The following is a 15,191-nucleotide window of genomic DNA, read 5'->3' as shown; positions in this document are numbered from 1 at the left end:
ACTGCTATACTTCTATGAAAATGAACCAAGCACGAGCCGTGAAAGACCCACCTCTGAAATTAAATCCCCTGACTTAATGCAGTGAAATAACAGGTATTGCTCAAAAGGCACAGCAGAACAATCAGCATCTGGAAAGCTGAGGCAAATACTTCAATTTCAGAATTGACTCCTGAAGGGCCTACCAAAACCATTACATTTGCTGCAATTCTTTCAAATGCTGACTGACCTGTCCATGACTAGGGTTATTTTAATATTTTCAGTAATTTATAATCATATTATTCAGAGGGCTCAACGCCACTCTAAAGAGAAGTGAACATCTGTAGATTATCAAATGAAAATAGTTCTTTGTTTGGCATATTTCCCTCCCCACCTCCCCCAATACTGTTAAGGACAACATCAGGGAGAAGCCTGCAGAAGGACGTAGACAACTTCCGCCTCTACCAATGTGAGACTTCCGAATAGGCTAGGCTCCCCTTCGTGTTGCAATTTTATTTTGTTGAGTGCTGCTATTCATTCTCAACATTGATGGCTAGAAAGACTTTAACCCGCAGTCGTGAGGTTTCAATCCTTCTGCCTGCAGTTGATGGTCTCTCCAAGTGCTTCCAGCACCTCACGCTTGTAATCGTCAAAGTTGCCGTCAATCTGGTTTATTGTCTGTTCCTCCACTACCCAGAGCTGGCAATTAGTCTCCGTGATCAGCCGGGCATCGTGGCTAACAATGATTACAGCTGTGGAAAGAAAATGCAAGTATTATTACAGCACAGGTCATGGTATCAGTTTATGTTGAATTAACACGGCACTGCATGCTAGTATAATCTTGTGCATTATACCGATAAATGCAGCGTATCAGTATTGGCCTGTGTAGGATAACAACTGGTGTCACTTTTACTTTAGCCGGGGTCCTGTGAATGATGAGGACAGAACTTCACTTGTCTGATATTCAAAACAAAAGCTCACCAATTAAAAATAACCACAGCTTTTGGAGGGAGTGGGTGGGTGGCTATGTGAAGTCAGGGTAAAGAAGAGGTTTGCACATTGCAAGAGTCACAGATGAGCCAGTTACTTGACAGTACTGGGACCCAAATGATCGACTGGACATGGCACAAACTTTTTGAGACCGCACCACAGAAAGATGCTGCACCTTCAAGATAAAATGTGGACATAAAACTTTATGAAGTATACAGAACAGATTCATCAAAATGGTACCAGGAATGAAGGACTTGTGCAGAAGTAGTTTTCAATCAATCAGTCTGTTGCGGCACTGATGTGGTGTGAGAACTATCCGAGAATGTGGTGTTCCATTTTAAACAATAATCTGTCCAACCAAAATTATAACTCAAAGCTCATGCAAATTAACTAAATAAAAGTTTTGATTCTAAAACATGAACATTCTAAATACATATAGCTGAAAGACGATGTGAAAAAGAGGTGTGCTGTGCAACTGTGTCTCACTGAAATGTGCCATGTTACTGGTTGGGAATCACTGTTGCAGAGACAGGAGAAGCTATGATTGCTGCATAGAGATGTTATAGAAGCTATTTGATAGATGTTCACAATGATCAGAATAAATAAAGAGAAACCCGATACAATAACAACTTTCAAAAATAAAAGTTTTGGACATTTGGAAGATAAACTGCACTGGACTATAAGAAAGAATGGGAGCTAATTGCACGGCTCTTCCAAGGAATTAGTATGTGCTTTGCAGGCCAAATTGTTCTGTATTTAGAAATGGAGTTTAAAAGAGGTCTTTCTACTGCAGTGAGAAAGGAAACAAATAGCTCTGCATTAGGTTACTCCTACCCTCTGACAGCACAGGGCAGACTCACCTCCTTTGTAGACATTAATTGCATCAGCCAAAGCATCAATAGACTCAATGTCCAGGTTGTTTGTGGGTTCATCCTGCAATAAAAATGGATTTGTTAACATTTCCTTAAAATGTAAACTGGATACAATTCCAGATGCAAGGAAAATTCCTATCCTTGGATAGGTATAGCTACTTCTACATAGAAGTTTGAGCTGGTTGGTGGGGGATGGGGAAAGAAAACAGGTGATGGGATGCAGTGGACCACTTGGTTCCACTTTCACTCAATATCACAAGCTTGTTATCCTTTCCAAATACTAGCTCGGCTCAAACCTGGAGACTGTTCATGAAAGTAGTGAAGAATCCTACCTCTAGATCTGACAATATACAATCATCAGGCTGCAGTTGTATTAACTTGTATCACAGCTGAAGACTTTTCCATGTGTTTAGTTAGACAGCTTGCAGTCTCTCCCTCACCATGTTTATGAATTAAACATTGTACTGAAATGCTGAACCTGAACCTGAGGGAAATCCATTCAGAGAAGTTATCAAGAATTCTGTATTTCACAGGACTAACTTCAAGGAGGAGCTTACATTTCTGCTATTGGGTCTCTCTACTGCCAGTATAAGCAGATTCAAAAGGACCTCTTGACATTTGTTACTCAGATAGAAAGCTCTCAGAATAATCTAATTTCTCTAAATTGGTCCCTTGCTGCACTCAGTCAACAGAGTCTCGTTACAAATCCTTCCTCTGAACATATCTATATCAGAAGTATAAGCTCTCTGAATCATTGTGCCTACTGAACACTAAAAACAATCAGCCCACAATACACCTGACTTCGTGAGTAATCACTATTCACTGACTTGAGAAGGTACTTGTATACTTAATATTCATTAGGTACAAAATCAGCAATGTTCATGAAACTCCACATGACTGACATTTTGTAAAACTCGTCAAAGGCTTATCCGTGAAGAAAGACCACTTAGTTGAGTGCCTGAAGGGCTACTGTTGTGTGGGGAACAGAACCCAACATAGATTAGCACACCTTTAGGAAACTAAATTATTTGTAATTTAAAAAAAATAGTACTGGCCCAGTTACTCACCAGAATGAGTACATCAGGCTGTCGGCAAGCTAATTCTGCAAACACAACTCTTGCTTTTTGACCACCTGTATGAAAAAGAAAGTGATATAAGCAACAAGACCACAGACCATGAGGAGTTGAGCAGGATCACAGAGTCCAAAGTGTTGAGTATTAGCCACACAGCTCAACTTATTAATTGATGACAGTTGACCACCTGATTTAGAACATAGAACATTACAGCACAGTACAGGCCCTTCAGCCCTCGATGTTGTGCCGACCTGTCATACCGATCTCAAGCCCATCTAACCTACACTATTCCATGTACGTCCATATGCTTATCCAATGACGACTTAAATGTACCTAAAGTTGGCGAATCTACTACCGTTGCAGGCAAAGCGTTCCATTCCCTTACTACTGAGTAAAGAAACTACCTTTGACATCTGTCCTATATCTTTCACCCCTCAATTTAAAGCTATGCCCCCTCGTGCTCACCATCACCATGATGATAAAACATTAAATGTATTCATGTGACAATCAGATATAGCACTTGGAGGCAAATGGGATTACAGGTTAAGGGGAAAATGCAGGATGAGGCTATTCAGTTGGATGTTCAGCCATGATTGTGAAGAATGGCAGAGCAGGCTTGAAGAGCTGAATAGCCTCCTCCTGTTCCTACATTCTATATTTCTATAATAAAGCTTATTGATCAACATCTATTGCATTGATATAAAGCATCTAGAACATAAGAATTTGAGAGCTATGAGCAGATGTAGGAAATTCAGCCCCTCAAGTCTGTGTATGATCGTGGCTCAACTTATTCTGGATTCATAATCCTTTGACAGAAGTAATTTAACCTCATCTCAGTTTTAAATCTCCTAACCCTTATCTTAAAACTACGACCTCTCATTCTTCATTTCTGTATATAAGGAGACATCTTTTGGATGTCAACTTTGTCAATCCCTTTTAACTTTTTTTAAAAATTTACTTCTGGGATGTGGGTGTTATTGGCTGGGCCAGAATTTATTGCATCTCCCCTGGTTACTTTCAGAGGTAGGAGTGAGGTGCCTTCCTGAGCTGCTGCAGGACATGCTGTCGGAAAGGGAATCCAAGGATTTTGGTCCACCGACACTATCAGAATAGCGATATATTTCCAAGTCGGGATAATGAGTGGCTGAGATGGGAAATTGCAGGTGGTGGTGTTCCCATGTATCTAGTGGCCTTGACTTTCTAGATGGAAATGGTTGAGAGTTTGGAAGGTGCTATCTAAGGATTTTTGGGGAATTTCGGAAATGAATCCTGTAGATGGTACACATTGCCGCTACTGAGTGTCATTGGTGGAAGGAGTGGATGTTTTCGGATATGGTGCTGATCAAGTGGGCTATTTTGTCTGAGATCGTGGTTGTTGGAGCTGTACTGATCCAGGCAAATGTATATAATTCAATCAGATGGATCACCCTAATATGCCCCTGTGTAACCACAGGTCGTGGCACTAATAATACCATGTTAAAGGGATTTACTGAACCCACTGTCTCTATGGCACCAAGGTAACACTGTCCCTTTACAAGAAGGAAGAAACAGTGTGAACTGTGACAACGATGCAGAGATCCTTTAGCATGATCTGCACAAGTTGGGTGAGTGGACAAATTAATGGCAGATGCAGCATAATTTGGACAAATGTGAGGTTATTCATTTGACAACTCAGAAGTGCCCATGTAACTCTGCCACTCCCTCAAGCTGAGAAAGAGAGAGCAGGTATGGGTGAAAATTTACACTAATCACACTGTTTTTGACATAGATTGAGTTGTTCAGCAAGGAAATTAGCTACATTCAGCTGAGATATAAAAACTTCCAGCTTGAATTTCTTCGACCAACTATAACAGCTCTTTAAACGTCCTGGCTACAGTTGAACAGTCCAAAATGACTGAACACATCCTATTCACAAAGTTAATTCAAAATAACCAATGCCTTTGTTGCCACAGTCAGTTGACTGAAAGAAAATAAGTGACTTATTGCTCCGTCTCCCAGACAGCTTTACTCACTCAGTACCTGAGAGTTTGCTGATTTGGATGGTGTGGGCATGGCTCTCCAAGCCAAAGCGCCCAAGACATTTCCTCCCATCCTGGTATGGCAGGTTGAAGTTTCTCATGAGATACTCTGTTGCTGTCTCCTCCATGTTGAGTTGGTCCGCATACTGTTGGTTGAAGTAACCTATTTTCTGTGTGTGGGTGGGAATTGACAAAAAGATGACTTAAGGAAAAATACAACCAAAACACTTCAAGTAAAGTCCTTATGTAGAATAATAAATAAATTAAAATAGACATAGTATGCCAATAGTTCAACATTGCACCATTACATGCTCAACATCTTTCAGGTTTCCAACTTCCCCTCCACCTTACATGGTAACCCCATCACTGGGCTAAGTTTCCATCTGTCATAACAATATGGCTGTGCTTTTACGTACGAATGATGTATTTGCACAAAGCTTCAAGGAGAAGTGCAGTCACACCTAATCTAGTTCTTGTCGGATAACATCATCCAAACTGGACATCTCTTCTAGCAAGAGTAAAAAAATGCTACTGAGGAGCAGTATTCCTGGTTGATTCTCCCACCTGTTGACTCTGGGCACTACTGTCAATGACTGTTATACGTCAAGCCAACTAAACAACCCATGCTGTTTAAAGAGTTCAGTGGTTTATGAACTATCACTTCTGTAATGCTTATTTGTGATGCCAAGAACACGAGTCAGACATACCCCTCCAACATAAAAACACAACTGGAGATGTTAGCATCAGGTGAGTGTCATTAAGGAGCAGGATCGTTAACTGAAATCGGAAGTCAGTGCAGACAGGTGACACTGTCAGTCTTGCAGAATGATTACCATGTCACAACAATTTCCAAATTTGCAAACATGAAACAAACTATTTAAAACATAATGAACTATTTCCGTGACAGTAGCTAATACACGAAAACAGACACCTACCAATCTGTGGTTCTTTCTCTGTTCACCAGCAGTCTGAAATCAAAGGAAGAGGGAATTTCATTCTACTGAAGTCACACATATGACACTAATGCAATGTTACTACAGTTATCAGCACAGAAATGGGCCATTTGTGCCAATTAGTCTAAGCTGGTGTTTATGCACACAGAACACACTCTCTCTCCCTAATATTTATCCAAATATCCAGCAATGGCAAGAATACTATTGTGACATACAGACTGATGAGAATACAGTCTGCACACTAAAAAGAGCTGATTTGAACCAGTTGGAAGGATCCTTACAAATCAACGGTTTTATTTGCAGGATGTAGAATGTTTGATTGGTGTTGGTGGTGGGCAGTAAAGTGAGAGACACGGAGGAAGAGAGACAAGATGAGAATTCATTGTGGACATGAGGGATATTATAAATGCAAGTGTAACTTGCTTAAAAGGCACCTTCTGATAACAACTTGGGTGCTGTGCAAGAGTTGTAGTTTGGTGAATTCTCAGTCTCGCAAGGGTCACTGACACAATGGAAGAATCACATAGCTGTTGATCTTTATAAAATTTGTGGTTATATTACAGTTCTAACAATCTAGGACCAGTGAACATATGTGTAAATGCCACCATTTCGAGAACTTGAATTCAGCTTAAAAGAATCAACTAGAAGTATGCATGCACAATGTGGCTGACTCTTCCTCGATAGTCATCTGAAATACTCTGGTTCATTCAGCTGCATCAAAGCTGTTGACTGGACAGCTGGTTTGTGATGCAGAGCAATACCAACGGCATCGGTTCAATTCCCGCACCAGTACAGATCAACAGAAAGGACTGTCTGTGGCATAGTAACCCTCAGGTTAAATCACCACCATTGTCCCTCTCTTTCTGTCTCCAATGAGAGCGCAGTCCAATCATGTGGACAGGTACAAACATAGGAAAGGTTTAGAGGAATATAGGCTAAACACAGGCAAGTGGGATGAGAGATAATAGGAATTGGTTTTGTTGGGAATCTTGGTCAGCATGTACGAGTTGGACCGAAGGGCCTGTTTTCATACCGTATGACTCATGAATCTACTGTCTGGAGTACAAAAAGGCAAACCACAACCATCTGATCAAGATAACTAGGCATTATCAGGAATTGCAAGTTTTACCAATATGCTAAGAATAAAAACGGAACGGTACTGTATCAGTATGTAACTGAGAATAAGTGACAGTGAGTGACAATTGTGCAACAACTTACAGGGGTCAGTTTTCCAGTGAGCAGGAGCAGCAAAGTACTTTTTCCAACTCCATTGGGTCCAACAATACAGACTGAAAGGCGGGAGAGAACAGAAGCAATAATTACCAGGGACTTTAAGTTGCAGGGAACATTGTGTCAAAAGGACTCACTTTGGCATCCCTTCAACAGATTCTGACATCAGAAAACATTCAAAACTGAAATACTGAAAAACAGTACCACTAAACGACAAACTTTAGAGCAGATAACAATTATCACTAATACACTTAATTATGATGCACTAATATCAAGGTAGCATTCTCATTGGAACTCAGGATAAACACATACACAATTCAAACAAACATGCTTAGATTTCAGCCTATAAAAGTCTCTCCCAGGTATATGTTACCCTATATATTTGAGCCTCCTGAATAGATTCCAGCATACAACTGTGATGGACTGTGTATAATTTAATAACACCATGTTTGGAGTTTGGATTTCGTAATAGTGGCAAATAGGTGTTGGTTACTTTTCAGCCGGTCTTTGCTTCAAACATTAGGGTCAGACAGCCATCTGGAACAGTGACTGCATCAAATATGTGCCAGAGCGCAGATGACTACAAACCTGGGATGTTAATGAAATGATGTTTATACTGTTGGTTTATGACAGGTAAAGTAGGCATTAGCTTTGTTTTCTGCTCAGGAGAGACCACTGTTGAGTTTGGAGCTAATTTAGTTTCTCTCCTACGAGCATTTCAGGCTCCAATTATGTCAGCAGAGTTCATAGAACTTCTACAAAAAGAGAGTCTGGTTAAAAACATGCAGGTTATCAGACATGAGAATGTTATGGGTCTCAAAAGGAGGAAAAGCCACACAGACATGGGAAGAACAAAGTTCTTCCTATCAAAAATGGAGATAAACAAGCAATTGAGATTCACTGGGCTCAGGAATGGCAGGACTGTCATATGGCAGTGAGATTGGTTCAACTAGGCCTATAATCACTGGAGTTTAGAAGGATGCACAGAGATCTGCGTGAAATGTACAAAATTCTAAGAGTCAGACAGACTAGATGCAGGAACAATCTTTACCTGAAATCAAGAACTAGGCACTACAGTCTCAGGACACAGGGTAGGCCATTTAAGACTGAGATAAGAAAACATATCTTCACTGAGAGGATGATCAACCTGTGGTATTTTCTACTACAGAAGACTGTGGAGGCTAGGTCACTGAGTATTTTCAAGAAAGAGGCTGATACATTTTTAGCTATTAGAGGCATCGAACAGAATGGAATCATACTGAACTGCAAAGCAGCCTCAGAGCCAAATACCCTGCTCCTAGTTTCTATGTTCTATATGCTCCACAGAAGATAGAACTACTAAATAATGACTTTCAGATACAAACATATTCTTTTAAACATCCTTCGCAGTTTATAAATGGGAAAGTTAAAACAGACGCTCACTTCTGGAATCCATGTCAATACCAAAGTCCAGGTTTTTGAAAATTGGCTTCTGGTTTTCATACGCAAAATCAACAGCTGTAAGTTCAGACAAAAATAGTGCATTAAGTACATTCAATGCTACAATTATTAGAATTACAGCACGAAAACAGGCTCTTTGGTCCAATGAGTCCCGTGTTTCCAAACTAAACTAATCCCACTTACCTGTATTTGGCCCATATCCTCCAAACCTTTCCTATTCATGTATTTATTCAAATGTCATTTAAATTGTACCTGCATCCACAACTTGCTCTGGAAGTTCATGCCACACACATGCCAACGTGTAAAGAAGTTGTACCTCACGTTTGTTTTTAAAAAAAAAGACTCTCTCCTCTCACCTTAAAAATATGCACCCTAAATTTGAACTCCCCCACCCTAAAGGGAAGGCCCTTGCTATTCCCCTAACATCCTTGTGCAGAGGAAAGCAAGAAGAGTGGCTTAAAAAATTAAAAGGGAGTGACACAAAGACTTGAAAACTTAAACATGACATCTAGAAAGAAGACAGTTGAAAACAATTTCATTCAGGTCGGCAGCACACAAGGTGATTTAAAAAGAAAACAACTTTCAAGGTCAACAGGATATGAATGCACAAGTTAAAACTTGGGAAAGTTTAAACAAGATTTTGGGGGATAACAGAACTGAAATTTTAGAACAACTCAAAAAATGTACAGCAGTCGAATTAAGACTTTAGGTAACTGAAGATTATAGTTGGACATTAAGCTGGGCAAGCTAGACTATGAAGGAGTTCAACAGGATAAATGGTCTTTCTCCATCCCTTAGTTTTTGTTGTCTGCTCATTTTCAGGACAATCATTAAACACCAAGTAACTAACTTACTACAAAGCAGAGCATGCAACACTTTGCTTTTTGATGTCAACTTGGTTCAGTTGATAACATTCCCTTCTCTAGAGCAAAAAAAATCATGAGTATAAGCCACATTGAGGTTTTGTATTTGTAACAATGGTGAAATTCTCAAGTCTTCACCATTAATTATAACAGCAAAACCAACAATTTTTGACACCTTCACACGTGCAATTGCGCATGGAAATCTAGAAGTTGTTGCATGTGGCTCTTTGCTCATGCACACAGTATGTACTATTCATGTCCTTGATTACCAATTGCTCAACTCAGATGAACTTCCCCTTTTAGGCTGTAGTATCACTGAGGGTTTCAAGATGTTTAGACTTAAAGTCACAATTAGTAAGCAACTTTTCTGGCCCTGGAACATCACACTCATCTATTTTGACAGAATAATACTGTTGAATATCCTGCCTGACAATATCACTGATGCCAGAATGCCTGCAGACCACACTACCTTGGCACCAAACTTGGATTAGTGTTTGGAAATACAAAAATCACATCACAGGGATCATCTGATTTTTATGGGTAGCTTTCTTCAAGATCAGCAGCAAGTATCATCATTTCATTGCTGACCATAAATTACAATGTCAGTGCACGAGCATCAAGTTTTTTTTGGACATAGCGTTTTTTGAATTAAAGTCTGTTCATTTTGATGCTCACAACAGATCCTATGGAACCATTTGAAGAGGAATTAAGTCTCCAATATTGTAGACACAGTTTCTGCTTTTCCTGCCTCTACCAAAAATCAAACTGCTTTGTCACTCCCAAAATTTTCATCTTTAGGAAACTTGACACTTGCCAATTAATTGCTGCATTTGCAGACCAAAAAAGAGTGTTGACTTTGATTTAAAATAATTATCTATGATGAAGCGCTTTGAGATAATCTGTGTTACAGTTGGAAGCCTGAGCAACATTCACTGCATTTCCACTCCAGCTGAAAGCCATAAGCACCTAAGAGAGGCAAATAAAGTAAAATTTAACTCCTAGACCATGTTTTAAACTTAGCTAATGGCCGTTGCTAGGGAATCATAGGAAGAGAACACTGATACACAAGAATCAAGGGAAAATACAAGGGGAAAGAGATATTCCAAACTCCCATATAGCACTACTTAGAAAAATATAGTCGGACACCTTTCATCTATTCAAATTCTTACCATGCAGTCCTAGAATTGGAGGGCTCAGGGGGGGAGGGTTTGGGAATGTAAACTTTACAGTGTATTCTCGAGGCTTTTTCAGAAGCTCAGGGGCCTCGTTTGACTCCTCATCCTGGTTCTTTTTCCGACACTTCTGCTGTTTGCGTGTCAGTGCTTCCTTTGTCTGTTTCTCCTATAAAGCAGAAATTGGTTGGAAGAAGAGAAAAAGCAGATGATGAACCACAGGTGAAATGAGAAATAAACGATCTGTCTACCTACTGAGGTTAAAAGGCAAAACATTGATTCTTTCAATTGTCTAAATGAACTCCAAAATGAGAATAAAAATTACCAATGCATTAAAATGTGTACATTCAGCAATGCTCCAATCTAATAGCAGAGCAGTTGCAAAGAAGTTAAACCATCCACTGCTTTAACTACAATCCTTCAAGCCCTACATTTAAAATTGATTTCATTTGTCTACCCCAAATTCTCCAAGGCAGCAGCTGTGTCTCACAGACTGGGACAGTACCATTTTCAATCAATTATTTAATCGTTGCACACTCCAGTTGGCCATTGCTATCTCCAGTGGGGGCAAAGAATAAAGTAAATAAACAGGGTAAATAAACAGGTTTCAACTCCTGAATGTTAACCATAAAAAGACTGGGTCCCATTTTCAACATGTTTCAATGTGCATACACTACTACTCTCCTAAGTTCTCTCCTACATTCCTTTTGATTAATAGGATATAGTCAATCAAATTACAAGTTTTTCACACCATTATTTGAATATTATTCATTACTTTGAAAAAATAAATGGATTGTCCAGCTCAGTGTTTCTCAAGTAACAGCATTCCTCCAACAAGATGACACACTTTGGATCGAGATTGCAGAGTCATTTTTACAGTCTTTAACTTCAGTCACTACGTCATAGGGGCTCTACACCAGAGAATGATTTTTAAAAATAAGTAGAGTCACAGAGCTCGGAAACAGACCCTTCAGACCAACTGACCAGACATCCCAATCTGATCTACTCTCATTTATCAGCATTTGGCCCATATCCCTCTGAGCCCTTCCTATTCATATACCCACCCAGATGCCTTTTAAATGTTTTAATTGTACCAGTCTCCCCCACTTCCTCTGGCAGCTTATTCCATCCCTCGGGTTCCTTGTAAATCTTTCCCTTTTCTATGCCCTCTAGTTTTGGACTCGCTGTGGATAGGAACGCTATTCATGCCCTTCATGATTTTACAAACATCTCTTAGGTTTAGCTTCAGCCTATTTAGCCACTCCCTATAACTCAAACCCTCCAGTTACAGCAACATTCTTGCCAATCTCTTCTGCCTCCTTTCAAGTTTGACAACATCCTTCCTGTAGAAGGGTGACCAGAATTGTACGCAGTATTCTAAAAGTGACCTCAAAATCCTGTACAGCAGCAACATGACATTCCAACTCTTATGCTCAATGCACTGACCAATGAAGACAACGAAGATCTATTTCAACCCAATTATTGAGAAATAAAGCTGGATAAAGAACATTCCAAGCTTTTGCAGTATTAGCTTGGAAGATGGAGAAGTGAAGTTGCTCATTTGAATCAACAAAATGAAAGGGGAACAGAATTACAAGAAAGAGAGTGTATTGTTTCCATCAAGCAATAGATCTTCCTGAAGCGCTCAGAAAGGAAAAATGGCTCAACTGCAACTTAAAAGTAGGCAGGCTGATAGCACAAGCATAGCCATAGGGCTCAAAAGGTAGAGTACTTTCAGCAAATACACAGCATGTTGACACTATCATTATGGATTTCATCACCTATAAGTAGCAGGTGACTCAGTACAGCATGTGTTGATTTACCATCTCAACCACAGGACACATTGTGACAACACAGCACTTACTCCATACTGCATTGAAGTGCATGCCTTGATTTAACAAGCTCAAGTCCTGGGATGAGGGGAATACAGCAATTTGTATTTACATGGCACCTCTACATAATATGTTCTGTTATAAGAAGGGAATTCCAGCACCTTAAGGCCTAGATAGCTAGAACCACAGCAGTCAATACTGCATCATAGATTGCCGCTGTTGCATGAGAAGACAGATAGTGTAATGCAGAAGAGTTTCAATCATGAAGAGAGATTGGATAGACTGGAATTTTTTTACCTTTGAGCAGCAGAAACTGAGGCGAGTGGTTGATTGAAATGTATAAAATTATGAAAGGCATGTACCAAGTAAACATGAAGAAACATTTCCCATTGGCAGATCGATCAATGACCAAAGCACAAATTTAAAGCAAGGGACAGAAAGGTTTACAGGTGATGCAAGGAAAAAGTCTTTCACCCAGATGATGGTTGGGAACTTGGACATTGTTGCTTGTAAAGGTGGACACATAAATCCTTACAATATTTAAGCAGTACTTAGATGTACCCTGCGCTGCCGAGACATACAGGGTAGGGGCTAAGTGCTGGAAAACGCAATAATAGTTTGGTACTTGTTTTTGACTGGCACAGACTTAATGAGCCAAAGGGCCTTTGTCTGAGCTGTAGATCTCTCCATTACCTAATGCTCAACCCATCACAAAGAGACCAGAGCCACCGAACCTGCATTACTTTGTCAGAATCACATACCGCTTGCTTGGTTGACTTGCCTCCCGCCTTTAGATCTTTAAGTCTCTTTTCCTGTTTCTCATAGAGTTTCAGCAGTTCCTTTTGTTTTTGTTGGTACATCTTCTTAAAGGTATCTGATTTAGGCACAAAATACACAGGAATTAAAAAAAGCCAGAGTCAGTCCTCCTCAAAAAAAAAATCGACATATGCACACAAATACCGTGAAAGTAGGAGGAAACTTTATGTTCCTTTAGGAGATGTAGGTCACATATTTACCCACAGCTGCACAATAGCGATGCTGTGAGCCCCATGATAATAAATGTAATGAGACAGGAAAGACAAGGAATAATGTGCGGGAAAAAAAAACTGCACGTAGTTTCCTTTCAGCATTGAGAGTTTGTAGGAGGGGAAGCGGGCAATCCATTTTGCATTTAACATGACATGGGATACAAAGAACATGATTCCTCACAGCTTCTCTTTCCCACTGGTCAAACTTGAATTATTCAAGTCAACTGTAACCATTTACCAATCTGAACACAAGTCCTCTTTATTTCTATGCACAAAATACTTTTAATGTAATATAAGATTTCAAGGCAGTTTACACAAGCATAAATCAAAAAAAAAATGAACTACATTAAATGAGGAGACTAGGATAGGATCCCAAAGGCTTGGTCAAAACAGTGTATTTAAAGTGAGCCTTGATGAAAAGGAAGGCAAATAGGCTAAGAAGCTCAGAGTTTGAAGGCCCAGTTAGCTAAAGAAACTGCTGCGTAAAGAAAACGGCAATGAACACCAAGTCAGAGCAGAGTAGGAACTTTGAACAACTAGGGAGGAGGGGAAGTAACATCTGCAAATGCACAGTGATATGCTCTAGAATATAACCCTGTACCTTCATGTACCAATGAACTGCAATCTTAATGCCCACAGTCATTTTAACCAGGGGTGGTCTATCTCTGTCTTAATACACTCAATGACTTAGCCTCCACAGCCTTCTACGTCAATGAGTTTCACAGATTAATCTCCCTCTGACTGAAGGAAATATTCCCAGCTCAGGTCTAAAAGCACATCCCTTCAGTGAGGCTATGCCCTCAGGTTCTAGTCTCTCCTGCTAATGGAAACAATCTTTTCCACATCCACTCTATCCAGGTCTCTTAATATTCTGTAAGTTGTCCCCTCATTCTTCTAAACTCAGAATCCACAACTGCTCCTCAGAACAAAAAGCCATCATCTCCATAATCATTACCTGTGAGTAAATGTGAGGTTTTGCACTTTGGAAAAAGAGTACAGGCATGGACTATTTTCTAAACGGTGAGAAAATTCACAAATCGGAAGTGCAAAGGAATCTGGGAGAGTTGGTCCAGGATTCTCTAAAGGTTAACTTGTAGATAGAGTCCGTAATTAAGAAAGCGAATGTAATGTTGTTGTTTATCTCAAGAGGGTTGGAATATAAAAACAGCGGTGCGCTTCTGAGGCTGTAAGGCTCTAGTTAGGCCCCATTTAGAATACTGTGTCCAATTTTGGGCCCCACACTTCAGGAAGGACATACTAGCCCTGGAGCGTGTCCAGCGGAGATTCACACAGATGATTCCTGGAATGGTAGGTTTAGTGTATGATGAACAGCTAAGGATCTTGGGATTGTACTCATTAGAGTTTAGAAGGTTGAGGGGAGATCTAATAGAAACTTACAAGATAATATATGGTTTAGAAGGGGTGGACGCTAGGAAGTTGTTTCCGTTAGGCAGGGAGACTAGGACCCGTGGGCACAGCCTTAAAATTAGAGGGGGTAAATTTAAAACTGAAATGAGACGATGGTGGGCTTGTGGAATTCATTGCCGCAGAGTGCAGTGGAGGCCGGGACGTCGGATGCCTCCAAGGCAGAGATCGACAAATTCTTGATCACAAAAGGAATCAAGGGCTATGGAGAGTGTGCAGGGAAGTGGTGTTGAAATGCCCATCAGCCATGATTTAAATGGCGGAGTGGACTTGATGGGCCGAATGGCCTTACTTCCACTCCTATGTCTTATGGTCTTGT

General features: G+C 40.1%; 1 protein-coding gene across 2 annotated transcripts in view; it reads right to left on the bottom strand.

The window, feature by feature from the left end:
* Positions 1–229: 229 nt before the first annotated feature.
* Positions 230–15,191, bottom strand: part of abcf1 (ATP-binding cassette, sub-family F (GCN20), member 1) — a 62,829-nt gene continuing 47,867 nt past the window's right edge. For both annotated transcript variants that reach the window (XM_048520258.2, XM_048520259.2), the window contains 9 exons: positions 13,181–13,293; positions 10,585–10,756; positions 8,535–8,609; positions 7,101–7,171; positions 5,865–5,897; positions 4,931–5,099; positions 2,906–2,970; positions 1,827–1,899; positions 230–728 (listed from right to left, as the gene is read on the bottom strand). In XM_048520258.2, the coding sequence (XP_048376215.1) occupies positions 562–728; positions 1,827–1,899; positions 2,906–2,970; positions 4,931–5,099; positions 5,865–5,897; positions 7,101–7,171; positions 8,535–8,609; positions 10,585–10,756; positions 13,181–13,293 (938 nt within the window). In that variant the 3' untranslated portion in view covers positions 230–561. The remainder of the gene's footprint in view (positions 729–1,826; positions 1,900–2,905; positions 2,971–4,930; positions 5,100–5,864; positions 5,898–7,100; positions 7,172–8,534; positions 8,610–10,584; positions 10,757–13,180; positions 13,294–15,191) is intronic.

This window comes from Stegostoma tigrinum, chromosome 34, assembly GCF_030684315.1.
Source record: "Stegostoma tigrinum isolate sSteTig4 chromosome 34, sSteTig4.hap1, whole genome shotgun sequence".
Taxonomy (NCBI): domain Eukaryota; kingdom Metazoa; phylum Chordata; class Chondrichthyes; order Orectolobiformes; family Stegostomatidae; genus Stegostoma; species Stegostoma tigrinum.
The sequence above is the reverse complement of the archived record's forward strand: the minus strand, read 5'-3'. Positions and strand labels throughout refer to the sequence as shown.